The sequence below is a fragment of the Phodopus roborovskii genome, unplaced genomic scaffold (assembly GCF_943737965.1).
Source record: "Phodopus roborovskii unplaced genomic scaffold, PHOROB, whole genome shotgun sequence".
In the NCBI taxonomy this organism is placed as follows: Eukaryota; Metazoa; Chordata; class Mammalia; order Rodentia; family Cricetidae; genus Phodopus; species Phodopus roborovskii.
The window spans coordinates 6,629,446-6,656,576 of NW_026126459.1; the positions used below are offsets into that span (position 1 = coordinate 6,629,446).

At 47.0% G+C, this 27,131-nt stretch overlaps 1 protein-coding gene across 2 annotated transcripts in view; it reads left to right on the forward strand.

Moving 5' to 3' along the window:
- Srebf2 (sterol regulatory element binding transcription factor 2) overlaps window positions 1-25,648 on the forward strand; it is a 57,045-nt gene extending 31,397 nt beyond the window's left edge. For both annotated transcript variants that reach the window (XM_051189469.1, XM_051189470.1), the window contains exons 8-19: window positions 68-260; window positions 815-996; window positions 3,659-3,935; window positions 6,362-6,531; window positions 12,068-12,236; window positions 14,092-14,209; window positions 14,960-15,069; window positions 16,984-17,116; window positions 18,494-18,662; window positions 20,384-20,569; window positions 23,582-23,693; window positions 24,029-25,648. In XM_051189469.1, coding sequence (XP_051045426.1) covers window positions 68-260; window positions 815-996; window positions 3,659-3,935; window positions 6,362-6,531; window positions 12,068-12,236; window positions 14,092-14,209; window positions 14,960-15,069; window positions 16,984-17,116; window positions 18,494-18,662; window positions 20,384-20,569; window positions 23,582-23,693; window positions 24,029-24,249 — 2,040 coding nt within the window. In that variant the 3' untranslated portion in view covers window positions 24,250-25,648. The remainder of the gene's footprint in view (window positions 1-67; window positions 261-814; window positions 997-3,658; window positions 3,936-6,361; window positions 6,532-12,067; window positions 12,237-14,091; window positions 14,210-14,959; window positions 15,070-16,983; window positions 17,117-18,493; window positions 18,663-20,383; window positions 20,570-23,581; window positions 23,694-24,028) is intronic.
- Window positions 25,649-27,131: the final 1,483 nt, after the last annotated feature.

Below are 27,131 nucleotides of genomic sequence, written 5' to 3' on the forward strand. Positions count from 1 at the left end.
CCACCCCCACAGAGTTCTGTAAAAACACAAACAGTAATCACACTAACCTTGAGTTACTGTTTTGAAGGTCAAAGATGAACCAGACTCTCCTCCTGTGGCACTGGGCATGGTGGACCGATCTCGAATTTTGCTGTGTGTCCTCACCTTCTTGGGCCTCTCCTTTAACCCCTTGACTTCTTTGCTGCAATGGGGAGGGGCCCACGACACTGACCAACACCCATATTCAGGCTCTGGCCGCAGTGTGCTGTCTCTGGAGTCAGGTAGGTGGGTCCCCTAACATTGCCTGGGTTGGGTGGACTGCTGTGGCAACAGGACCTGTGCAAAACTGCATGGTGTGTCTACCTAGTCCAAACTCAGTATGGGCCTCCCACCTGCTTGCTTCTGACAGGGCCTAGCCTAAGGTATGTATAATAAGACAAACTTGAGTTTAGTTGGGACAAGCAAAGCAAATCTGGAAACTGCTTTGTTACAGTTACCATGTAGGGAGGGGATGGGGAGATGGGGGAAGTGTCTGTTTGAGGGACTATGTGGTATTATGTCAGATATGAGATTTATATCCTAATGTCCTTTAGCTGAGGTTTTTGTGGCACCCAGCTCCATGGTGCCAGGGGAATATAAAGATTCCTGTTTAGGCTATAGAATTGTCTACCGTCTCCTCTGAAATAATATAAAGATTCCTATTTAGGCTATAGAATTGTCTACTGTTTCCTCTGAAATGATGCAGACAGCTCTTTGATCTCACACTCCTGAAGTCCGACAGGTGCCTTGCTGTTCCTCAAGGCCCTGTAGTCTCAGCTGAGATGCCCCTCTTTAGGTTCTGGGGGCTGGTTTGACTGGATGATGCCAACTCTCCTCCTGTGGCTGGTAAATGGTGTGATTGTCTTGAGCGTCTTTGTGAAGCTATTGGTCCATGGGGAGCCAGTGATCCGCCCACACTCACGCTCCTCAGTCACCTTCTGGAGACACCGGAAGCAGGCGGACCTAGACCTTGCCAGAGTGAGTTCTGCCATCCACCTTTGTTTACCTTCCTCTATGCTCAAACAAGAACTCAGTGAGTGTTGTTGAATCCCCAGTGTGTATGAAGTCCTGTGGCAGTTGCTGGAGTGATGGGGAAGACAGGGAGGGACCTGTACCTGTAACAGGTCCAGGGCAGTGGTGGGCAGTGCATCTGTGCCTACATCATGCTGTGGTCACTAGATGATCTTTGTCTGTGAGTCTTGGGGTATAAGAAAGACAGGCAGGCAGCCAGGCAGGCATGGTAGGACCTTTCAAGCTGATAGTGTCATGAGTGATACACTAGTCACTTTTTCCTTGTTGTAACCAAGTACCTAACAAGCAATTTAAGGAAGTTTATTTGAGCTCATAGTTTCAGTCCCTCCTGGGAAGGTCTGGTGGTCATGGAGCAGGAGCTTGTGGCATGGTGTCTTGACATCACAGCAGATCAGGAAGCAGAGAGCTCATACTGGAACTACAAGTAGAGATCACTTGCAAGATCTGCTACTAACAGCCCGCTTCTGTCAGCTAGGCCTTAGTCCTGAAGGTTCCACAACCGTCTGAAGCATTACCACCTGCTGAGGACCAAGGGCTGGAATACATAAGCTGGGTGGGTGGGTGGGGTGTTCACATTTCCACTATGACAAGTAGACAGAGGATATGTGTATCTGAAGTGTCAAAGATGTGGCAGTGAGGGCTGGGGGTATAGTGGTCTGCATTTGCAGAGTTTTGACTTGTAACTGAATTAGGTCTTTTTTTTTTTTTTTAAGATTTGTTTTTATTTATGTTTGTTTGTCTGTGTGAAGGTATATGCACATGAGTGCAGATGCCCACAGAAGCTGGAATAAAAGACATCAGATTGCTGCCTGGAGCTGGAGTTAAAGGTGGTTCTGAGCCTCCTGGCATGGGTGCTGGGAACCAATCTGTGATCCTCTGAAAGAGCATCAAGTGCTCTGAACTAACTCTGCGCAATCTCTTCAGCCCTCTGACTTAGGTTTTTATTTCCAGTTTGCTGGCGAATCAGGCTTTAGCTGAAGGTTTTTATTTAGAATCATTAGAAGGAGAGGTTATGGGGAAGGCTCTGTGGCACCTTATGGCACTGAAGGAGTTAAACACATGCACTTTGGGAGTCTTGTGACTCAGAATGGTCCTGAACAACAGTAAACCCTGTGCCTGCTCTCACTTCAGCAGGCTGACACACCTGAATCTCAGCACACCGTAATCTGCACCCACAGCCCTAAAACACAGATGTGATGGGGGCACTGTTCACCCGAGTGTCGTAGAGGCAGGGTTAAGGGTGTTTGATGATGCCATTCTGCTGGCCGTGTGGAGAATAGGTTGGGGAAAGAAAACAGGAAAGGTACAGAAATAATTTAGGAGGTTCTCAGAATAGGCAGAATAAGAGATAAGAGCCTGGAATTTAACACTTTAAAAGGGTAGAAGTGAATAAATATTTTGAGATACAAAGTAAATAATAATGGTGTTAACTCAAAGGAGGAAGAGGCTGGAAGGTATCAAGGGCTCTTTTTAGGCTGTTGCTTGGATACACTCTTTGTATGTGAGCAGTGACCAGGAGGCAGGACACGGGGCAGAAACAAGTCAGCGCCTGAGCGGAAAACTGCATTCTTGCTAGGAGAGGATGTTTAGGGAGAGTTACATTGGTTGAGGCAAAGGAGCAAAACAAAAGACATCCTGGAAAACAGCAAGCCTTCTAGGGAAAGAGCTTTTCATTGCATTTGATAACTTTCCCCAGTTACCAGTATCAGCAGAGTGCCAAAGACTCCATTAGACCCTCATCTTGGCAGAGATCCCAAACTGAGGTAGTTTAGCAATTTAGCTATGAGTTGGCCTTAAAGCTGTGGTTCTTGGGCTTCTATAGGCCACAGGATCACAGGCCACCACAATTCCAGAGCTATGATTGAGCTTGTCTGAGGTGGGGCTCAACAAATTCCAGAACCTAAGCATGTACTTTGTCTAAAAACTAGTTTCTACCTTATTTATAAAAGCTGCCATGACAGCTGTGCAGTGGTGGCACACACCTTTGGTCCCAGCGCTCAGGAGGCAGGTGGATTTCTGTGAGTTTGAGGCCAGCCTGGTTTACAGAATGAGTTTCAGGACAGTCAGGGCTACACAGAGAAACCCTGTCTCAAAAAAGAAAACAAGAAGCTGGAGAAATGGCTCAGTTGGTTAGGAACACTGTCTGCTCTTCCAGAGGATTCAGGTTCAATTCCCAACACCCACATGGCAGCTCACAACTGTCTATAACTGCAGTCCCAGAGGATCCAACACTCTCAGAGAGACATATGTGCAGGCAAAACACCACTGCACATAATATAAAAATAAATTATTTAAAAAGAAAACAAAACAAGAAGTTGCTGGAAACTAGTAGCATTTGCTCAAAGATAAAACAAAATATAATTTAGCAAAAAGGCCGGGGAGTTCTTCAGAATATCTGTGATGAGTCTTTGTGGGGTTACAGGTGGCTTCTTTATATGTTTTTGTGGTTTTCCAAAGTTTTTTAGATTTTCTTTTATAGAAGTTGTGTTTTATTCTGATAACAAACATGCTTTATTCTGATAACAAGGTGGGTAAAATAGAAGTGTTTTAAAACAAAAAGACCATGGCAAGGCCAATGACCATATTATTAACACTTGCTGCTTTATAGGGCGATTTTGCGGCTGCTGCTGCCAATCTACAAACGTGCTTATCAGTTTTGGGCCGGGCACTGCCCACCTCTCGCCTGGACTTGGCCTGTAGCCTCTCCTGGAATATGATCCGGTACAGTCTACAGAAACTGCGCCTGGTACGCTGGATACTCAAAAAAGTCTTCCAGCGCTGGCGGGCCACCCCAGCCACTGCAGCTGGCTTTGAGGATGAAGCTAAGAGCAGTGCAAGGGATGCAGCCCTGGCCTATCACAGGCTTCACCAGCTGCATATCACAGGTGAGAACATAGCTGCTGCCTGGCTTGCTGCACAGTGCCCCACACATCTTCACCTTGACAGACGGAAGCCACTTTTACATGGCTTTAGTGCAGCCATCAGCCTGCATTATCTACAGCTGTAGTTTACCTTTTTTTCTTCTTTCTTTTTTACTTCCTTCCTTTTCTAATTTATTGATTTTATGTGTGTAGTTGTGCACCACATGTGGGCAATGCCTTGTGGAGGCCAGAAGAGGGCATTAGAGCCCCTGGAACTGGAGGTACAGATGGGTGTGAGCTGCCATGTGGGTGCTGGGAATTGAACCCAGGTCCTCTGGAAGAACAGCCAGTGGTCTTAATCACTGAGCTCCCTCTCTAGTCCTGAGTTTACTGTTTCTAAGATGGATATCATTCACAGTGTCCAAGGAGGCTCAGAAGTTCAAGATCATCCTGGGCCATCCTGAGCTACATGAGACCCTATCTCTAAAAAAAAAAGAAAAGAAAAAAGAAAAGAAAAAAGAAAAAGAAAATGAGGGGCCAGCAAAGTGGCTCAATTGGTAAAGTTACTTGCCACCAAGTAACGTCCTGAATTAAGCCCTAGTGACTCCCATGACAAGAGAAAACTAGTCCCAAGTTGTGCTCTTCTATAGCCCGGATAATGGACCCGGGCCTTCAGAGGAGAGTGAGAATCAAGAGAATCTAGAATATTTCACCAAAGGAGAGATGGAGCAGTGTTGTCAAAACAGGCACTGTGGAGCTGGGCATGGTGGCACTTTCTTTATCCCAGTACTTGGGAGGCAGAGGCAGGTGGGTCTTTGGGAGTTAAGAAGCCAGTCTGGTATACATAAGGTCAGCCCAGGTCAGCCAGGGGCACATGGTGATCGCTAAAAACAACAAACAAAAAAGACACTGCCTAAGAGGGACAGCAGTCAAAGGTCAGGGGAAAATGAAGAGGTGTGTCAGGTAAGAGGGACAAGGTGAGGACAGAGATGGTTAGAGAAGGGAAGTTTGCTGCTTATGTATCCACTAGCAGTAGATGAAGTCTCAGATACCTGTAGGATGTGGTCCTAAGGTATGGAACATTGCTTGTGGGTTTGAAGGGGAACAGGTCTAGTCATCTAGGATGGAGGAGAGACCAGGAGATGAGATGGTGGGGTCAACTTTAACAGGAAGTCCCTATCTGCAAATCTCTCCTGCTGGTTTGTTTTTTTCCTGTCCCTCACAGTGCCCTCAGAAAAGACTCCACATCCTGGGCTCTGATCAGGAGACTAAGCTGCTAGGGTCTAGAGTTCCAGCTAGAACACTTCACCAATAATCTCTACATTCACTGAACAGTCTTGACCCAGTGCCTATGGGGCTCTCTAGGAGTAGGGGTGCCAACAGTATGGTTTTTATGTTGTGCTCTGTCCTCTCTCTGAAGGAAAAAAAACCTTAGAGCTTCGTGGGGAAAACAGATACCTACACTCACACAGAATGACCTCAGGGACTAAGAGCTCCCCATGCTGGTAACAAAAAGGCAGCTAGATAAAAAGAACCCTTAGCTAAGAGGACCTGGTTGCTGCCATCATGGCCCTGACGTGAGGAGATTGCTAGTCCTTTGTCACCTCCCAGCTTCTGTTTGTGGACCAAAGCAGGAAACTAACTATGAAAGCTTCAGGACAGCATGATGGGTCCTTGGGTCTGTGCCAGGGGCACTTGGCCCACTGATCTCATACTGCAAGCCTTCTACCTACTAATCCAATGTGTGTAACTAACTGGCAGCATCGTTCATATGGGAGGAGGATGAAGAAAATAAAATCTACTTGGTTTTTGTGTTGTGTTTTCATTTTCTCCCTTCAAATATTTGGAAACCCAGACCTTTGTCAACAGAATGATGCCATGCTATTGACACTGCCTTGGAAAATGTTGCACCACACACATCTGAGTTTTGTCTAGTGACCAGCAATCCTAACACCCTCACTGTCACAGAACCAGAGCCATGTAAGTCCCCGTCAGTTTCAGAGATAGATGAGCACATAGCTAGTAACTTGCAGAGCCTGCATCCCATCCAGACCTTCCTGATCATAAAGGTTACTCCTTTCCTCTGCACCTCATGTATTAATTTGTTACTGTGCTTATCACTGTGGCAGAGATGAGAGGAGTCCTTTACTCTGGCTCACAGTTTGGAGAAAGGAGCTTTCAACCACAGGTAGGAAGCTGAGTCAGACTGCATCTGGAGGTGTGCTTTAGCCCTGGAAGCCTCTCCCCCCCCCTCCATAGCCTCCACCTCATAAAGGTTCCACAGCCTCCCTTAATAGTGCCACCAGGTGGGGACCAAATGTTGAAACACCTGAGCCTGTAGGTGACAGTTGACTATAAAGCCAAGCATTGTTGATGATTGTGCTAGAGGGGCGAAGAGACTTTTAGTTGGGAGACTGTGTCAACATTAGTGTCTGTTTCTCCTGTCCTAGGGAAGCTTCCTGCAGGATCTACCTGTTCAGACATCCACATGGCTCTGTGTGCTGTGAACCTTGCTGAGTGTGCAGAGGAGAAAATCCCACCAAGCACACTTATTGAGATTCATCTGACAGCTGCCATGGGGCTCAAGACCCGATGTGGAGGCAAGCTGGGCTTCTTGGCTGTGAGTACCCTTCAATTCCTGTATTAATTACTTTCCCCATCACTGTGTGGTAAAGTACCTGGAACAACTTGAAGAAGGGATTTATTTTGGAAAGAGTATGGTCTACCATGGCAGGGAGGAGGAATCGAAGTTAATCAGCCTACAACCCTCAGAGTTACCTCTGTATCCCAAAACAATGCCACCAGCTGGGAACTTAAGTATTCAGATAGCCTGTGGGCGATACTTCACATTCAAACTACGTTTCCACGAGCACTTTCCCAGCCTGAACTAACAGGCAATGTGTGCCCCACCGCTTGGGCATTGGATTTCACTTGCTCTTCCACAAATACTTAGAGCAGTGGAGGAAATACAGAAAGATGCCCCCTTGCTGGGGTTTCCGGACATAAAGCCTTACAGGGACATTCTGGTGCGTTGAAGCAAACATATGGGCTAGGCATTTGTATGTGGGATTCGGGTTTGACTTCGCTTTTAGAATCTTATTACACCTCTGGTCTCTTTTAATTCACCCAAAAGCTGTTTTTGGGGGTATCTTGTATTGGTCTCAGGGCTATAGGTCCAGAAATAAAAGCAAAGAGCTCATATAGATGCAAAGTGGGGACTAAAGTTAGAGGTGTGTCCTGTTTGCCTGGCAAGGTGCCAGCTTAGGTTGTTCACAGCTGGCTGACTCCCAATCCTTGTTATCAGCTAGTCCCTAGCATCTGCTGACCTCAGGCTTTCTCTTTCTCGAGCAGAGGCAGACATAATTTACTCAGTGCCCCAGTTTGCATAGATAACTGAACACATTAGACATGTTGAAAATGGAATTATCTTATCTCAGCTTGTTGCCAGTTGATAATGGAGGTAATATGCTGAGAACAGACCAAGTCCTTGCTATGTGGTAACACAGATCTATTGCATCAAGTGGATCATTGTAGTCTCCAGGAGAGAGAACTCAAGAATACTCTCCACTCTGTCTTTATAAGTGAGATATCCATTGGCTGATTTATTCAGCAGATTCTACCTAACTTTTGTTCTGGACCAGACACTCCTAGAGGAGATAGTACATGTATGCATGAGATCTTGTAGGAGACCCCAGATTGTTCAGGCTTTCAGAAAAACACATGAGTTAGTGCTCACACAGGATCATCTTGTCACCCTGAAGCCCCACTTAGCTTCAGTTGTCATTATTGCTAAAATATAGCTACCTTTTAAAAACACTCAGGCTGCTTGAGTCATGCACATCTATGGCAACTGAGGATTAGGAAAACAGCTCCTTTATAATTGTCTCTAAAAGGTGGGGAATGTGGCATGCTTTGTTGAACTAGTCCAAGGCTAGTCTGGGCAACATAGCAAACCCTCAAAACAAGAAAAAAAGAAAACCACCCTGCCTGTGACTTCTTCTGGAAATCCTATCAGCCTAATCCATAGTCAGCAGTTCAGTATATGGTTCTCAGAAATTTCCTGCACACTTACTTGACATTATAATCCACTGTGTGAGGCTGATTCTACCATAAACCTGGTTTACCTCTTGTTCTTTTAACTTAGTAAGCAGCCTTGGGCATCTCATTCTGCAGAGGTAGTTGGCACTGCTGAAGGATATTTGTAGCTCCTGTGTTTACTGTTGCAAGCTGCTACAGGGAGGAAATTAATTTTTTTTCTATTGTCACTTACCTCTGTGAGCTTCCTCTTACTAAATCACTAGTGGCATCTCTAGTGGCGGTGGGTGCTCTTGGAGCCAAGGGTATAAACACCTGAAACTTTAATGCTGTTGCCCAATTTGCATAGTCAATAAGGTAGGGGAGGAGACAGATGGGTGGCTATTATGACTACCCTTTTCTGTTCGCTCCCTTTTGGAGCAGCTGGATTAAGAGATGCAGGCAGTGGTTAAAGCCTTTAATCCCAGCACTCAGGAGGCAGAGGCAGGCAGATCTCTGAGTTTGAGGCCAGCCTGAGATACAGGCTCCAATGCTACACAGAGAAACCCTGTCTTGAAAAACCAGAGAGAGAAAAAGAGAGAGAGTAGACACTTTGATTTTGGTGAGTTAGATTTAGTTAGCCAGGTGTTAGGAGCAAACAGAAGGCTCACCTCTGAAAATAGTTTAGATTAGAAGTTTCCACGATTTCGGTTTGTGGAACTGTCTAACATTTTTATAGTTAGTAGACAATGGGAGTTTGTTTGTTCAGTTGTTAGTAGTTCCAGGGCCCTGAAAAATACTAATGTCTTAACAGCTTTGAGGGGTCGAATCATGTGCAACTGAAAGAAGAGCTGCTGTGTTTATTTATTTATGGTTTTTTGAGACAGGTTTTTAAGATTTATTTTATGTGTCGGGTGTTTTGTCTCCATATATGTCTGTGCACCATGTACATCCTGTGAGCCACCATGTGGGTCCTTTGAAAGAACATCCAGCGCTCGTAACTACTGAGTCATCTCACCAGTTCCTTGCCTCGGGTCTTTTTTTGTTTTTGTTGTGTGTTTTGTTTTGTTTTTGACACTGAGTCCTTCCACCTACCCCTGGTAGCCCTGGAACACACTACATAGATGAGGCTGACCTCAAACTCACAGAAATCTGACTGCCTCTGCCTCCTGAGTGCTGGGAGTAAAGATGTGAGCCACCATACTCAGCTTGCCTCCACCTCTTTAGTATGGCTGTTATAGACGTGCACTGCCATGTCTTTGATTCAGATTAGACCCATTTTCTGTTCCATACAATATTCACATGCTAATTGCTTTTTAAAACAAGACAAACAAAACCAATAGTTTCCTAAAGCTTGTCTTTGTAAAAAGTATGATGTCATTTAAAGGAAGAGTTAGTAGTGTAGTATAGTTTTTCCAATGCCAAGTACCTTGATCTATTATTTTACATGGTGTCCACATGATATTGAATATTCATATTTTCATCAAAATTTTCAGATATCACTTGGCTCCCTGAGCACTCGATGTGGCACTCGGGGTGCTTGGCACACAATTTGTGAACTATAATTGGTGGGGGTGGGAGGGCACTGGATGGATTGGGCCTGGTCCAGTAATATTGGACAGCTCTAAGCATCCTGGGGCTCCTACCTGGCTTCTCACATCAGGCAATTAGGTGAGTTATAGGAGAGGCTTCTATGCTCCAGCTTGGGAGAGATCTGATGTCTATGAAATTTAGAGGAAAAGTTTTTTGTTGTTGTTGTTTTTTTTTTTTTTTTAAACTGGGAACAGTATAATTGGCCTATAAAACCAAGAAAATTAAAAACAATAACAATTATTTTAACAGTGTCCCTTATAGAAGTCAAGTTGTACTGTCTCCTGGATTTATATTTCTTATTAGTTCAAACCACTAAACTCAGGTCTCCCCCAGAGACTTGTTACTAGCTGATGCTTCTTAAAGATTCAGTCAGTTCACAACTGCCTGTAACTCCAGTTTGGGAACTCTGACACCATCTTCTGGCCTCTGTGGGTACTGCACTCATGTGCACAAACACAAATAAAATCTTTAAAAATTCTTAATGTCAGGCCAGGGATGGTGGTGCATGTCTTTAATCCCAGGACTCAGGAGGCAGAGGCAGATGGATCTCTGAGAGGTCAAGGCCACCTAGAGCTACAAAGTGAGATTCTGTCAAAAAAAAAAAAAAAGTTACTATGTACAGCATGATTTCTATGTTTTTTAAATTCATCTTAAAAAATTATTTTAACTTAATAGTTTCCTAAATGACTTTTGTAGATTCTTCTTGCCATGGCCTTCAGACTCAGAGGCCTAAGAGTCCTCTTTATTTTTCCTTGGGACAACCACCATACCTGCTGACCAGCCTTATGCCCTAGAGAGAGTTGCTCAATTGTTAGAAGGTTCTGGGGTATAAGAGGCCCCAGAGTTACACGCATGTGCGCGCGCACACGCGCGCGCACACACACACACACACACACACACACACACTCAGAGCCTCTGTTCCCACAGTTGTAGTTCAGCTTCATTGAATACTTTGAAGGTCACAAAAGGTCATGGGGTTCTGCTCTATTTGCTCTCGCAATACCTTGTTGTCAAAGTGGACATAAATAAGAAATTGTGTCATTGCCCCTCTGAATTTAAATGAAATGCTGTCCTAGTCCCATAAGCTACTATGAAAATGCCAGTAATTGTCTGTAGATCAGTTTGGCCAGGCAGCTGTCCCCATGTTCCCCTTCAAAGTCTCCCCATTGCATCCTTGAGTGGCTATGCTTTGACTGTGCTATTTCTGACTCTGGCATTCAAGTTTTTTGAAGCTGTTACATTAGCTGATTGCTGCTTAAAGTCTATTAAAGGTCAGAACTATCAGCCTACCAGACCATGGATGCCCTCATTGTGCCGAAGCTGGAAAGGGTTGTTCGCAGACCAGCAGCCCCTGTGGTAGATGCCCTGAGCTCCGTGTATGCTTCTTCCTCCCCTGTCCACCTCTGCTCAGCTCCCTGTTCAGACTGAGTAGTTTTATAGATCAGAAGCAGCTATGTTCTGGGAACCTGTCATCAGGGATCCATGGCCAAGGCACATGCAGCAGGGTTCCTGCTACATCCTGTCCTGCTAAGCCTGCCTAAGCCTTCCAGAGTTTATTTCCTTTTCACCTGCTAGTGTTCAACAGGTATTCTTAGGAAGGGGCCCCAGAAGTCCATAACTTTATCTGTGACCCTGAGAGTGCCTAGACAAGCAGCCCCCTCATTCCTGGGACTTCAGGTAATTTAAACTGCATATCTTTTAGAGTATTTTTAGGCAAACTGTTGTCTGACTAATTTTTCAGCTCTTACTGGAGTGTCAAGAGTTTGTGCACACCCAGTCCAGCTTTCAGTACCACACCAGGCAGCAGGAAGGTTGCCCAGGACCATGGCATGTTTGTGTGTCCATGTATGACCCTGAAAGGAAGCCTCTACAGAAAGTCTCATGCCTTCCTTGCATGAGCCCCAGCCTGAGAGGAAAGACCAGAAATGGACTTCTTTTCCCTTGGGCAAACTTAAAATGGTGATGGATATAAATGACACACCCTGCATGACTCCCTGGAAGCAATGTAAACATTTTTCTATGTGTATGTGCAATACATGTGTTCACTTAACACCAGAAGAGTTGTTGGAACTCCTGAAACTAAAGGTATAGGTGGTTGTGAGCCACTGGGTATGGGTGCTGGGAACCAGAACAGCAAGTACTCTTAGCTGCTGAGCTGTTCCTTCAACCTCTTTTTAAATTAACATATAAAGGATTAGGTTTCCTTATGGCATTTTCAAACAGAATGGGTTGATTCCCTTCCCTTCCTCCTCCCCCAGCCCATACCTGCCACGTGTGGTAGCCTCCTTTCAGTTTTCATGTGTTCTAGAGTTCTCATGCTTTCCTCAACACAGTTTCCACGGTCTCTTGTCTAGTTTCATGCTACCCCCCAACTAGTTTATGAACAAGAATATGGGATTTACCTTTCTGTGGTGGGATCGATTCCGGGGATTCATGAAGGGCCTGTCAGCTGCCGATCCCTTTCCCCAGCATCTCTTTCTGATGGCTCCACATTATCTATAGCTTTCATCTGCTACCTTGGTGTTACTCCTGGTCCTTTTCTTTCACAGAGCTACTTCCTTAATCGTGCCCAGAGTCTGTGTGGCCCAGAGCATAGTGCTGTCCCTGACTCCTTGCGCTGGCTCTGCCACCCCTTGGGCCAGAAGTTTTTCATGGAACGAAGCTGGTCAATCAAGTCAGCAGCCAAGGAGAGTCTGTACTGCGCCCAGAGGAACCCAGGTGAGGGTGCTGTCCCCACTGCTCAGAGCTGGTGACAGGCTAGGTACAAGGGTGACAAGGGACCCAGGTGTCTCCACCTTGGTCAGCATATTTATTTATTTATTTATTTATTTATTTTCTGATTGAGTCTCATAAAAGTTAAGTAACCTTCTTGAGGTCAAGCCTGGTCAGAGCCTGTCTGTAACGTAGCTCAGTTCACAGCTATGCTGTGTCGGGCAGTCTGTGGTCACTACATAAGGGCCATACATGGTAAGCTGTGGTTAAGTACCATTAGTCCCTGTTCTGGACACTCAAGAAATGTAGACGGTGTGGGTTTGCTGCCCCTGGCCTCTGGGCCTTCTGGTCCCACTGGGAAAGCAGATAGACATATATGGGACAGTTGGGAACAATAGGCGGCAGGCAGTCATCATTGCTCAGAATGGTGACAGGGACAGAGCTCCAGGCATCAGAGGGAGAGGCAGGCTTTCTGTCCCTGGCATTTGATAGTGATTGAAGTTGATTGGTCCAGTCTTAGAGGGCAAGATAGGCTCACACAGGGAACCTTGAGTGTGTCCCTCTGTGGTTTCTCCACTGAGTGGAGAGTCTGTAGAATGGATGTCAGACACGGGGGTGGGAGTGGGGTGGGGGGAGGTGTGGGGGGGTAATCTTGTTTTTTTAGTAACTATTATGCAGTATTGAGATTATGTTTGACACCAAAAATTAAAGAATTAAAAAAAAAAAATGAAAGGGGAAGAGACCTCAGTCTTCTGGCAGCTTTGTCCACAGGGTAGACCCGCATACACACACACACACACACACACACACACACACTCTCTCTCTCTCTCTCTCTCTCTCTCTCTCTCTCTCTCTCTCTCTCTCTCACACACACACACACACACACACACACACACACACACACACACATATACACACACAGAGAGACAGACAGACCTGTGCTCCCCAGGCTGAGTTTTGTCATAGAGAAGATCCGGAAACATACCTCCTCCTCTTGACCAAATCAGGGCAGGGAATAAAAGGAGCTGGTGATATTATATGGGTAAAGGGACTTGCCAGCCATTACAAGCTTTGCAGGGCCCCTTATTCAGTCAGCTTAGTCACAGCATGGCTGACCATGGATTCTACAATAGAGGGAAATAGGGTTCTATATCGCCAGGAGTGCTACAGAGCCATCCTTTCCTTCTTGGCTAGCAGTTCTCACAAAGACAAGAGGTCTCTTAAGATGTGGTAGTGTTCGCCTTTTTATTTTTTTATCTCCTGATATGGCCTACAGCCATTACCTTACAGCTCCCACTTGGAATTCCCAAGCCCTGTGCCAAAAGATGTCAGTATAGAGAAGCCCCTGTATGTGGCACACACACCTAGGGGACAAAGGCTTGCACTACTTTGGGGCAGTTTCACAGGGTAATTCTTTTTCTTCCTTCTTTCCTCTTTTCAAACATATTTATTTTGTGTGTTTGGTAGAGGCATGTGCCACAGCACATATGAAATCAGAACAATTTGTAGTAGCCAGTTCTCTCCTACCGTGTGGGTTACAGGTCATCAAGCTAATTGGTGTGCACCTTTGCCCACCGAGCCTTCTTACCAGCCCTTGAAGGGTAATTCTGGGTTTGGTTTAGGAGGATTTGATCCCTGTGACATACACAACTGTTTCTAAGGCTTTTTCTATGCCTTTTTCACCCTTAAAATGACTCTGGCTTATTTGGGGGTTTTGGTTTTTTTTTGTTGTTGTTGTTGTTTGCTCTTACTATACAAAGACCTCACAGGTGCTAAGCGTGTATTCTCTTACTGAGATAACCTTCAAGTTACAAGGAAGTGTTCACAAGTAAGACCCATGTAACCTTTCTTTCTCTTCCAGCTGACCCCATTGCCCAGGTCCACCAGGCATTCTGCAAAAACCTGCTGGAAAGAGCTATAGAGTCCTTGGTAAAACCTCAGTCCAAGAAGAAGGCCGGCGACCAGGAAGATGAGAACTGGTAGATTCCCCAGTCTCCTCAGGCAGCATTCCTAGACCAAAACAGCCAGGGAATGGAAGTTGGGGTTATTTCTCAAAATCAGAGCTCTGACTTAGGTCCCACAATATTCCCTTTTTTACCTTTTACATCCCTTCACCAACTGGGGCAGTTGTCAGAGCAGGTTAGAAATTGGATGAATCTGCTTTGCTTTTGGGGACATTGCAGTTGAGAGAGATGGGAGTGAGATATGGAGAGCTCACCTGGCAGACCCATCTGGCCTAGGGTGCTTGAAAACCCAGCTCTGCAGTTAGTGTGCTTCAGACTAAGACCCAATAAACAGAAGGCTATCAAAATCACTCATACAAGGCCTAAGGAAAGAAAGAGGGAGAGGCAGTTCTACCTAGGCAGTAGGCAATTTCTGGAAGAATGTGACATTAGAATCTAGTCTGAAGGAAAGAGTCAAGGGTGTCCACTGAGGAAAGAAAAGACAACTATTGGCCCTTGGGGTAGACTTCCCCGGTAGAGGGGAGATTATCGTTGCTGTCCCAGAGACACCTGACAAAGTTGGCCTGTCAAGCATGTATATGGTGTGTGTGGGCAAAACTTGGTGAGCTTGGGATGGTGAGGGAAGTCAAAGGACAGTTCAGCTTAGCACTGGGTCTCTAAGCAGCCAAGTTTAGAGGGTTAAATATATACATGAGTATGTAAGACCATATCTAAGTATGGTCTTTCTTTATGTTATACACATGGGACCCTTTCTTTTCTTTTTAGTGAATTTTCCAGTGCCCTAGAGTATTTGAAATTACTTCATTCTTTTGTGGACTCTGTGGGATTTGTGACTCCACCATTCTCCAGTAGCTCTGTGCTCAAGTCAGCCCTTGGTGAGTATATGTGGGTGGTTTCACAGAGTTGAGAGAACTTACTCTGTCCAGCCCACCGCCCCTCCAGTGTGCATCTAGATGAGTTAGGAACATGTCTCAAAGTGTCTTCCCTAGTCCTGGGTTCGGATCTCTGTCCTCCAGGCTGCCCAGCCCACAGTTATCCCTCATGGGCAGCACTCTTTGAACAGAAAGTAATGGAACAGTGAGTGGTCGAGTACCCCACTGAGGCCCTGGCTAGAGTCTGTGTCAGTACCCTTTCCAAATGCACAGGACAGGCAACAAAGAGTCTGAGTACCTGGGGCTGGTGGGTTTTCACCTTAACCACAGAAGGCCGCAGGAGTTGGGTCCTAACACTCCCAGCCCAGAAGACTCTGTCTACACATCTGTACCGCCCAGCCAACCCAGTGCCTCAGGGGCTGTCTTCCCTGCTGGCTACAGAGCTAAGATTGTATTTGCTTCTCCCTCTAAACTGCCATCAGAATGACAGCACATCAGCTGCCACTTCTCAGCTTCTAAAGCACCTGGGGGTAGAAGTTGCCATACTACCCTCTGCCTGCTCTTGCTAGGGAGAGGAGGATCCCAGAAAACCAGCTGTGGTAGCATGGGCTCCATTGACTTCAGGGTTTAGAGAAGAATATGTATTTGTACTCCTTTTCTGTCACTGGCTGTCCCTCACTGGTTTTGTGAGATCTCTGGTAATAGAGTTTTACAGTTGAGAAACCTGAGAAGCTCAAAAGGAAAATTGTAACAATAAAGACATAAAATGGACATACTGCTACATCTATTTAAAGAGACCAGACCCTATGGCTATTAGAACCTTACCTTACATTTACACTTAAGAACAGGCTGCGAGCCTGGCAATGGTGGCGCATGCCTTTAATCCCAGAACTCAGGAGGCAGAGGCAGGTAGGTTTCTGAAATTTTGAGGCCAGCCTGGTCTACAGAGTGAGTTCAAGACAGTCAAAGCTACGTTCAGAGACCTTTTCTCAAACCAAGCAAAGCAAAGAATAACAAGCTGGTTAGGAAGGGAGAGGTGGTCAGTGCTTGCTGCTCTTACAGAAGACCTTAGCTTGGTTCTCCTTACCAGTATTAGGCAGCTCACAACCCCCTGTAACTTCAGCTCCAGGAGACACAGTGCCTGCCTCTAGACTGTGGGTTCCTGCACTCATGGGCATACACCCACATACAGATGATTTAAAGAGAGCAAATACTTATAAACAAACAAAATGCAAGTGCGGTGGCTCGCATCTGTAACCCTGCTCTTGAGACACTGAAGCAGGAGGGTCAACACAAGGTCAGCGAGTACTGAGACTCTGCCTCATAAAAACCAAGCAGGTTAGGCATGGTGGCACACCTTTAATCCTAACACTTGGGAGACATATCTCTGAGCTTGAGGCTACTCTGGTCTACATAGCGAGTACCAAGCCAACTAGGGCTACATAGTGAGACACTGTCATTAATTTTTTCAAAAATCTAATGTTTAGCTGGGCAGTGGTGATGCACACCTTTAATTCTAGTACTTGAGGCAGAGACAGGTGGATCTCTTGAGTTCCAGGCCCAAGGCCAGCCTGTTCTACAGAGAAAGTTCTAGGACAGCCAGGATTACATACAGAAACCCTGTCTCAAAAAATAAACAAAAATCTAACATTAAATTTTTTTAAATTAAATTTCTGTTGAAACCAGTTTCCTAATGATAGACAACCAAATATGAGATTAATGAGTTAATAGGAGTTAACATTTTAAGGTTTTTGATACATATTACCAGATCATATGGGAGGGTAACCCAAAAATCCTTTACCCATCACAACAGAAAGGTGACAATGCCATTGTAGGTGAGGTCCTATAGCCACAGAGTTCCTCAGACTTGGTTCCAATGGGTACTAACGGGTGCTTCCTGCTGCTTCTCCCATCTAGGTCCAGATGTCATCTGTAGGTGGTGGACATCCGCAATCACTATGGCCATCAGCTGGCTCCAGGGAGATGATGCAGCTGTACGCTCTCATTTTACTGAAGTAGAACGGGTCCCCAAGGCCCTGGAAGTGACTGAGTGCGTAAGCTCCTTGATTGTTCATCTATTCCTCTCCAAGGGAATCTTTGTGAGGTAGCAGAAGGGAATAGGTCTGGATAGCCATGTTGATCTGGGGTCAGAACTATACAACAGATGGGAGCTGGAGGAGGGGCAAAGGAACCACGGAAATGTGATCTGGGTCGGCACATCCCTCTGTGTATGCTCTGCATAGCTCTTAAGGGGCCCTAGCAGCTATCACTGATGCTTAGGCCACTTCTTCCCTTCTGCTTCCATGATGCCATATGATAAAGAGGAGATGAAAACAGCATGGCCCCTGGCAAATTCAGAAACAGCAATGTAATGTAGTTTTGGCCACTGCAGGGAAGCCCTGCAGCTTCTATAGACTTCACTTCCAATTTCCTTACTGTTACTCTCTGCTCTGTGTGTGTGTGTACATGTACATCTACTCAAATGTGTGTTTGTCATGGCATACATAGAGATCAGAGGACAGCTTGCAGGAATGGGTTCTTCCCTTCCATCTTATGGGTTCTGGGGACCAAAAAGCCATCAGGCTTGGTGGCAAGCACCTTTACATGTAGAGCTGTCCCTCCAGCCCCCAGCCTTTAAAATAATAATAATTATTATTATTATTACTACTGTTACTAAAGTATCTATAGTATGAGACATAACCAGAGATTTTTGACATTCATTTTGATGCTTGTGTCTAAACCTTGGAGATGTCTACTGGCTAATGTTAAGAACCTACCTGCTGATGCCCTGGCTGTTTCTGATTAGATCAGGGTGCTCATGGTAAAATTATAAAATGCTACAAGGCAAAACATCCACCCAGGGTCCTGTCTGCAAAGCCAAGACACATTTCTTGTCAAGTAGAATTCTACCCAGATCACAGAAGGGCTGAGAAGAGTGGGAGTGAGCAGTTTGAGCTGTCCCAGTTTCATTTAAGTGACCCTATTTTTAAGTCCCCATCCAATAAATACCCAGCCCTGTACCCTCCCTGCAGTAATAGCTCTCCCACCTGAGCGTGTCTGCCTCTGACTCACCTGGAGACTGAGGCTCAACAAGTAGGTTATCACATGGCCACTGAGTCACAGAGTCACAGCAGACAGACAGCAAAGGGGCCTCACAGGCATCCGTACCACTGTTGTTCTCAGTCCTGTGCTCTTGAGAACTGATAAGTGGGAACCCTTGACAACCCAGGGCCACCACTTCTCATTCTCTTCTCTGGCACCAAGTAAAGGAATACTGGACACGTAAAGGCTTGACTTGGCTCAAAACCGGTGTTTCCTATGGCATCATTACAATGACAGCAGCTACCAATCTTAGGCTCATGCTCCTGTTTGTTACCCAGCTAACATGCTCTCTCCCCTGCTCTCAATTTCCTGGTCACTGCTCTAGGAGTCCCTTGGTGAAGGCTGTCTTCTATGCCTGTAGAGCCATGCATGCCTCACTCTCTGGAAAAGGAGATGGGCAACAGAATTCCTTCTGCCATTGTGAGAGGGCCAGTGGCCACCTATGGAGCAGTCTCAATGTCAGTGGAGCTACTTCTGATCCTTCACTTAACCATGTGAGTGGGACCTTAGCCCCTCAAGACAGCACTCAGGTCTGGTCTGTATGAATGCTCCCACCCCAACTTTACCTAGCCTGTTGGGTTGTCTAAGAGACACAGAAGCCAGAATAGTAATTCCCTTCCCCAGAATGGAGTCTACTGGGGCAGGTGTATCTTTTGGTTCCTGGGGCAAACATGTTTGCATCTTCACCTCTCCTTAATCCCAGCTCCTGCTAGTAAGCAGTTTCCCATCAGCCACAGATGAACTGGACAGGGCTCTGCATTTGCTCCCTGTAGTTCATGTTCCTTCCTCAGACTCTACAGTTCCCTCCGGGCTAAGGCAGCCAACACCCCTGGTGCCTCTCTGGTCAGCTGCAAACCTGGTGGGCTGCTGTGGTGCATTGTAGTTGCATTGCATGTTCCTGCAGTACCTGTGCAATGTTCCCACAGTGCATCACAGAGGCCTGCCCTTACTTCCCACTGTACTGTGGCCAGCAGTCTCATCACTAGAGAGGACCCCGGTTTGAGGGTACTGCTAAAGGCTGAATCGTCCTGGGAGAATGAGGATGGACTGTCACAGCTGGGCCCCTAGGAAGTGTGTTGTATAACTCCATAGAGGAGGGGCAGGAAACTTTTTGGAAGGTTAGAACTAACTGTTCTCTGAAGTTTAGTCCCAAGTGGCTGGGCTGGATTTTCAAGGTAGTGGTTGTCAGCAGGTGTGGTGCTTTATTGAAGTCAGGACAGCATGTCAGCCCTATAAGGATAGGCATTGAGTAGATCACAGGCTAGATGGCAAGCCAGTGAGGGGCTTCCTGTGGGTCACTCCTGTGCACATCATCATGAGTAAACCATTGTCAGTCAATTGAGGAACTGGCCATCCTTGGAGCTGTGGTTCCCAGGTAGCAGTTCAAAGTGAGAGAATTGGCCTAGGAGAGCATGGGCAAAGAGCAAGATCTAGTCAAGGCTACTTTCCCACACACAAAGATGCTGTTCCAACACTTACAACTTAGAAATGCCAGCTTTGGTAGGAAGAGAGTTTCTGGTCTGTGTTCCCCTGAGGTTGGCAGCAGCCATAAGATAGCAGCCAAGGGTTAAGGGCTTTGTGCAGGTGTGAGATAGTACAGGTCTGGGCAGCATGGTACCCCCAGTCCAAGGCCTGCAGGAAAAGAGAAACCACCTAGGTGAGATGAAAATGGCCTGCAGGGAATCTGTGTGGTCCACTTAGGGCCACTCTCCTCTCACTGTTGCGCGTGGTGCTGTTGGGCTGTAGCTACAAGCAGAGTGCTGTTTTGTAAGATGCTCATACAGCTGTGTTGCCATCCCATTTTATAGACGAGGAAACTAAGGCTTGCCTTCGTGATGTTGTTCCCCCTATTTCTTTTCTACCTTGTTCCTTCAGGCTCTACTGCTAGAGGGGGAGCCTGGGTTCCTTTGGGTGACCTATCCTCCAAACCAGTTATGGGAAATATATGCCCTGAGACCCACAAGGGTTCTCCTGCCGCTACTACTCATGCCGTGTCCCTTTTAGAGCTTTCCTCTTACTGCAGAGCGATGAGGACAGATCTCCCACCTCCTGGGGCAAGGGTTAGTGTTCTCCACAGCTGTTCTTTCAGTCCCAGCCCCTGGGTTTTGCACTTGGGTTCAGGCCCTGTCAATTCTGAGTGTTGGGCTGAGGTGCTGGGATCCTTGCATTAGGCATAGGCCAATCACCTGTCTCTTCTTTTTGGTTTGTCCTTTAGGTAGTCCAGCTGCTCACCTGTGACCTACTACTGTCCCTGAGGACAGCACTCTGGCAGAAGCAGGCAGGTGCCAGCCAGGGCCTAGGTGAGACCTACCATGCCTCAGGCACTGAGCTGGCTGGCTTCCAGCGGGACCTGGGCAGCCTGCGCAGGCTGGCCCATAGCTTCCGCCCAGCATACCGCAAGGTGAGGTCTAGTAGGCCGGTGGGATGTGCAGATTAGTATATGTAGGTCCTGAGCCCTAGGTCCCTTCATAGTCAGATGTTGTGAAGCTAACTCACTGAAGTCAAGCACCTTCTGGGACCCAACACTAAGCTGAGTGCCATGTGTTCCTTTGCATATTGCTGTGTGCCCAGCCCAGAGCCATGTGTCACCAGTCAGGCACATAAAGAGTGTTCAGAAGGCAGAGGGGCAGCTAAGGAGCTCCCAGTCCTGGTTACAAAGGAGCCTGACAGTCACAACTAGTTGTCAGATAGCAGCCTTACCTTAAAGCCACATTCAAAGTGGAATTCACTATGCTTTACTTTTTAAGCCTCTTGGGAACTGGCGTTGCCGCCTTCTCGCCGCAGCTCTAGCTGCATGATCTGAGATAGTCTCTGGGGATAGTTGCACAACTGCACCGATGCTAGTCTCAAGTCATTCTTCTTTGTTTATGTCGCTCATTAGAATAACGGACTGGGCATTTTGTTTTTGTTTTAAGCAGAGTCAATTTATTGCCTAGGCTGGCCTTGAACTTCTGGGCTCAAGTAATCCTTCTGTCTGTCTGTCTCAGCACACCATGTATATGGATTTACAAGCACGTATGTTCAAGCTTACACTGTATTAAACATTTCAAGTTGCGGGGGGTAAGGAGGTGGCTAGAACTTGCTATGTCAACCAGGCTGGCCTCAAACTCATTGAGAGCCATCCAACTCTGTCTCCCAATTGCTAGGATTAAAGGGTGCACCACTATGCCCAGCTTAAAAACATTTAATTTTTTTATTTGACACATAGTAATTGCACATATTTATAGGTAATATATAATATATATTACAAGTTAATATATAATATGCAATAATCATAATTGGCATATCTTTCACTTCATTTTTGTTATTAGAATATATTAATTATACATAATTCATTTCATTGTGACATTTCCATGTGTGTGTATATGTGGATATAATGTGCTTTACTCCTGTTCACTCCTATTACCCTCTCTTTCCTACTCCTGCAGCTCTCAGTCCTCTTCCCAGCTAGTCTGCTTTCATGGTTTGTTTGTTTGTTTTTAATGACCCAGTGAGTTTCAAGTTTGTTCTTAGGTTCATGGTATCTTGCCTCTGGGGAAGGTATCCCTTATCCTAAGGTCCAGCCTCAGGGTTGTCTTGACCATTGTGTGCAGCAAGCTAAGACAGTTGGCAGAGCAGAAAGTCCTCTGAGCACCACACTAGCTGTGGGGAAGTAGCCAAATTGGTAGTATGCTTGCCTGGAGTACACAGAGCCAGCCCTGCATCAGTTCCCACCCAGCACCACAGCACACACCTGTGATCCTAGCACTTGGGAGAAAGATCAGGAACCCAAAGTCACCAGGGGCCACATAATGAGTTCAGTATGGGCTACAAGAGACCTTATAAAAGCAAAGAGATGTGTGCCCCAAGGTTTAGGCTGCACTTTTATGGAACTTGGGCCTCTGGTCTGCTCACAGACTGGCTGCCATCAAAAGGCCTTCCTTAAAATGCCCTCCCTTCATGCCTGTCCTTTCTCAGAGGCTTCAGTGCCCCCAATTTCCTCCCAGCATCACTGAGTAACATCACTAGCTACTCAAGAGGTTGGAGCAGGAGTATTGCAAACTCAAGGCCAGCCTGTGCAACTTCACAAGACTTTATCTCAGCTTTTAAAATAAGGCTAAGAACACATCTCAGTGTTGAGAACTCTCCATGCATGTATAAGGCCCTGGTTTCTATCTCCACTACTGGAGAAAGAAAAACAAGTTAGAGGCCTAGACCTGGGCCAGTGATTCTGTTTACCTAAAAGCTGCTAGTTTAGACCAGTGAGATGGCTCAGCAGGAAAAGGTATTTGCTATCAAGCTTGATGACCTGAGTTCAGTTCCCCAGCACCTGCATAGTAGACAGGGAGAACCAGCTTCCACAAGTTGTCCTCAGACTTCCACATGCATAATGTGGCTTTACTCTCATGCTCACACACAAAATAAATAATGTTTCTGAGCTGGCACGGTAGCTCATACCTTTAATCCTAGGTCTTGGGTGGCAGAGGCAGATGGATCTCTGAATTTGAAGCCAGCTGGTCTATAATGGGAGTTCTAGACCAACCAGGACTACACAGTAAGACCCTTTCTCAAAAACAAAATACAAGCAAACAAACAAACAAAAAAGCTGTTGACTTATCCCAGGAAACATAGCCCACCTGTGACCAAAGAGAACAATGAGTGGCTCAATACAAAATCATAAACCTAAGAGCCAGGAATAGTGGTGTGTTTAATCCCAGCCCTCAGGAGGCAAAGGCAGGTGAGACTCTGAGTTCTAGACCAGTCTGGTCTACATAGCAAGGCTACAAAGAGAAACCCTGTCCCCCACCCCTCACCCCCCCAAAAAAAAGGAAAGGAGAAAAGAAAAGGAAAAAACCATAAACATAAAATGAGACTCCTTGAGTGTGATCTTTTGCCAAAGGGGAAGGGAGGACTGACTTTATTGGACTGTCTTGAACATGACCCTTGTAGAAGACAGGTTGTGTTGCAGTGTCAAAGGGTCAAACAAGACTGTGAGTCTAGACTCTATTCCTTTCTGAAGAAATAAGATACTGAACTTGATACCAACCTAGCTGTTCCCCCTCATCCCTCTCCCCTCCTTTGTCCTTTTGTGTGACTGGGACACAGCCTTCAAGGAAAAGGCTTCTCCCAAACTACCCTGCAAACCCTAGAGGGTACCTCGGGGCTTTGTTGCCATCAGGTCAAGCTGCCACTTGCCTCCGACTCAATCTAGTATGCTCCTGCCCATTGGGTGGCCTGTGCTCTGTCCCCATTCTTGCTGTTTCTAGCTTGGCTTGAGGACAAGATGCATTGCTTTCTAGGATTGAGAAAGCAGAGTGGTATGAAGAAAAGAGGGATGCATCAGGGAGCAGAGGAGACTGCTGGAGGAGAAGTAGTCACTGGGGTTAGACAGGCCAGAACCCAAGAGTTTGACTGAGGCTCTTGTACCTCACAGGTGTTCCTGCATGAAGCAACTGTGCGCTTAATGGCAGGAGCCAGCCCCACCCGGACACACCAGCTGCTGGAGCATAGCCTACGGCGGCGTACCAGTCAGAACACCAAGCACGGTGAGAATAGTAGCTCCCTTGCTGCAGGCCTGGTATGGCCTTACACTTGAGGGAGCAGGGAGGATGGAGCCCTGGCATCTGGCAGTGTGCTCTACATGCTTGACTAGGTGGGCAGGAATGGTGTTAGCAAGAGCAGGATGGAAGTTGCATGGGTTTGAGTATCTCAGCCCACAGAGTGTCTGGATGGGATGCTTGCCCAGCTCATCTTCTGTCCTGTGTGAGGAGGACTAGGGAGAGAGCAGAACACACCTCTTCGCAGGATGAGGGGGTGTGTTCAACAAATGAGGTCACACGAAGATCTTGGGACAATGCTTACATAAATCTCATTCCCACAGGAGAGGTAGACACCTGGCCTGGCCAACGAGAGCGAGCTACTGCCATCCTGCTGGCCTGCCGCCATCTTCCCCTCTCTTTCCTATCTTCCCCGGGCCAGCGAGCAGTGCTGCTGGCCGAAGCTGCCCGCACCCTGGAGAAGGTGGGTGACCGACGTTCCTGCAATGACTGCCAGCAGATGATTGTCAAGCTGGGCGGTGGAACTGCCATCGCTGCCTCCTGACCACATGTGGGGCTTGGTCCACTTCTTTCCACCTTTGTCTCTTTCTCCCAGATCTTCCCTCTTCCCTCAGATTGTCTCCCCATCTCTTTTTCTCCCTTCTCCAAGAGTTGTGAGGATGAAGGCAGGACTGACTTTCTGAGCTGTCACCTGCCAAGGCTTTGGGATCATTTCAGGCCAGTAGGACTATGGGCAAGGCACCTATAGATGCTATGGTAAATGTCTTGTGGTCTAAGCCCGGGTGGGCTGAGAAGAAAGGTGGCCTGATCAGGAATGGGGTGATCTCCTCACTTGAAAGCAACATAGGGTGCTGCTGAGCCCCTTCCCTAGCCCCCTGGAGACTCTGAGTGTCTTCCTTTCTGCCTCTGGTTTTTTGTTATGTTTTGTTTTTGTTTTTATTAGGCTTTCTTTGGGAACTAGGTCTCTGTGCTCCAGAGAGCATTTTGCATTCTGGACTTACCTGGCATGCCCCTTTTTATACAAATGTTTTTATATGTGTGTGCTTGGGCCTGCCACAATACAGGGCAAAGTTGCTGTGGCATCTTTATTTCTCCCTGGGTCTTTACTCCCTTCCCTGTGCCTGACTAAGCCTGTTCATTGTTTTCTCATCATCACAAGGGACAGCCAGGAAAGGAAGGGAGCCCAGTCCTGGGGAGGTGGGTGGGAGGCAGGGGCAGGTCTAGGATGAAATAATGTTGGCATTGTTTTTTAATTTTTTTAAAAAAATAAATGGTATCTTATTTAATTGTCCTGTTCCTTCCCATTCCTCCACCCCCTGAGATGGCAGCCTGAGCTCAGGGTAGGTCCAAAGGGATGGACAGGATGAAGCCACCACTGGACCTAGGATCCAGGGGTCTTCAGCATGATTTATTTGTTCCTTATTAACCCCCATCCTAACTCCTACCTCCCATAGAGTGTATTTTTATCCCTAATTCTTGTCTGTGAATAGGCCGGGGCAGCAGACACTGGTCCAAGCCCTCCCCAGCAGCAAGCCTCTCCTTTTTCAGCGTAGGTAGCAGGAATCAGGTCTCTTGCCTTGAGATGGGGGAGTGGTCCTCCTTTTCTGGACTGCTTGGTTCAGGGCTTCCTGAGAGACTTGAGAGGAGCCCTCCCTCTTTGTGCTTCTCATCCCTCCAGGCTGGTTGTAGCAGAGAGTAGGCAGAGGTGGGCCCCCACCTGTCCTACCCCGTCTCTCGCCAACTATCACTGTAATTTATGGCCCCTGCTGATGGGGCAGCCCAGCCCTTATGTCTTGTGTATATACTGTGCCTTTTCTCCTTGTTAGGGGCGGGAGGGTGGTTTTTCACTGAACAGGGGATACACCTATGTCTTCCTTGATGTTGAAACATTCACCATGTGCTGGACATAGGTTATTCAATAAACACAGATTGGTACCACCTAACACGAGGTTGTGTGAGTCTGTATCATGACCTTTACAGTGATTTAACCAAATGACTGCATAACTTGGCCAGTAGTGAGCTAGGGACTAAGGACAGCCAGGTAGCTGCAATCTGATGGTCCTACTGTGCCCACAGACCTACCCAACACACTCTAGAGATGGGTGAGGGTCTGGGATAAAAGAGCGGTTATCCAGGTTCTAGCCCCTTGCCTGGCCATTCAGCTGGCTGGCTGGTTGACAGTAGCAGCTCTTTGGAACTTGAGGTGTAAAGTCACTCCTCCATCATGTGGGCCACTTCTTCATTTCCACTTATTGGAGGCAGGGTCCTCCTAAACAGCTCACCATCTGATGGCCACATACAAGTGTAGTTCCTATGTTTCCCAGGCGAGTAACTCTGGTGAACTGACCTCTTGCCTCCACTTGCATGTATGCAGAATGGGATGGCTAACCCCTGCCTTTGACTTAGCACCACGGGCTTACTGTTCAGATCAGAGGGATGTGACAGGCACGAAGCGCCAGCGTATGGCTTTGTGAAGCTGGTGAGGTGGGTGGCAAGACCACATGCAGTATTTGGTAGAGGTAGAGTGGATTATTCCATCTAGAATGAGTCTGAGGCTGAACTGTTTAGTGTATGGCTGAGTCTTTCTCTTCTGGCCAAGGAACAACCCTGAACCACACCCTAAAGTGCACTGACAGCTGATTACATGGCAGAAGATTCATTCAAACAGCCAGGAGGCTCAGGTCAGCATTTCTGTAGTGACCTCTGCCCTTGGCCTTGGGCAGAGGGTCATGCTTGGCACAGCCAAGGCCTGCATCAATGTGGCAGGTGGCCTGAGTGACCCTAGTCAAGGCACTTAGGTCCCAAAACCTTGATTTCGTTATCTGTAGACAGCCCCATTGGTCTCTTAGATATGAGACAGCATAAATGGTACCAGTATGCCATCCCCAGGAGTGCAGGAAGGTCATACACCTCACCTGGCTATAGCTAGGGTATTCCCACACACCAGAACCTGGGACTGAGGAACTTGGGAAAGATGCAGAGAGGCAATGACAGTCCCTGGGCCTCAGCCAAGTACTGGGAGCTTCTGTCAGGAAGGGGGGGAGCTGGCAGTGCTAACCCGGTGCAGCGGGAGCACCCCAAGGGAGGGGCATTGCTAGGCTCTCATTCCAACATCTCCATCCCCCTAACCCCATAGCCGCTCCTGGGAGGAGGCTAGGCTCCTCTATCCTGAGCACCAGATGTCCATGTGGCCCACACCCATTAGGGGGGTGGCCCTGGGCCAATCTGGCCAAGCAGCCTGCTAGCCAGGAGCTGGCCTGGGGCCAGACTATGTCTGTGAGGATGAGCCAGGCTGAGCTAACTCAAACTGTTGAGTGAGAGTTCAGCTGCAGGGTGGAGAGGAGCTAGCTTCTAGTAGAGGACATGGACCCCCACGGGGGTCCAACAAGCCCTCTCCCCTGAACCCAGACCTTAAGATTACTGAGG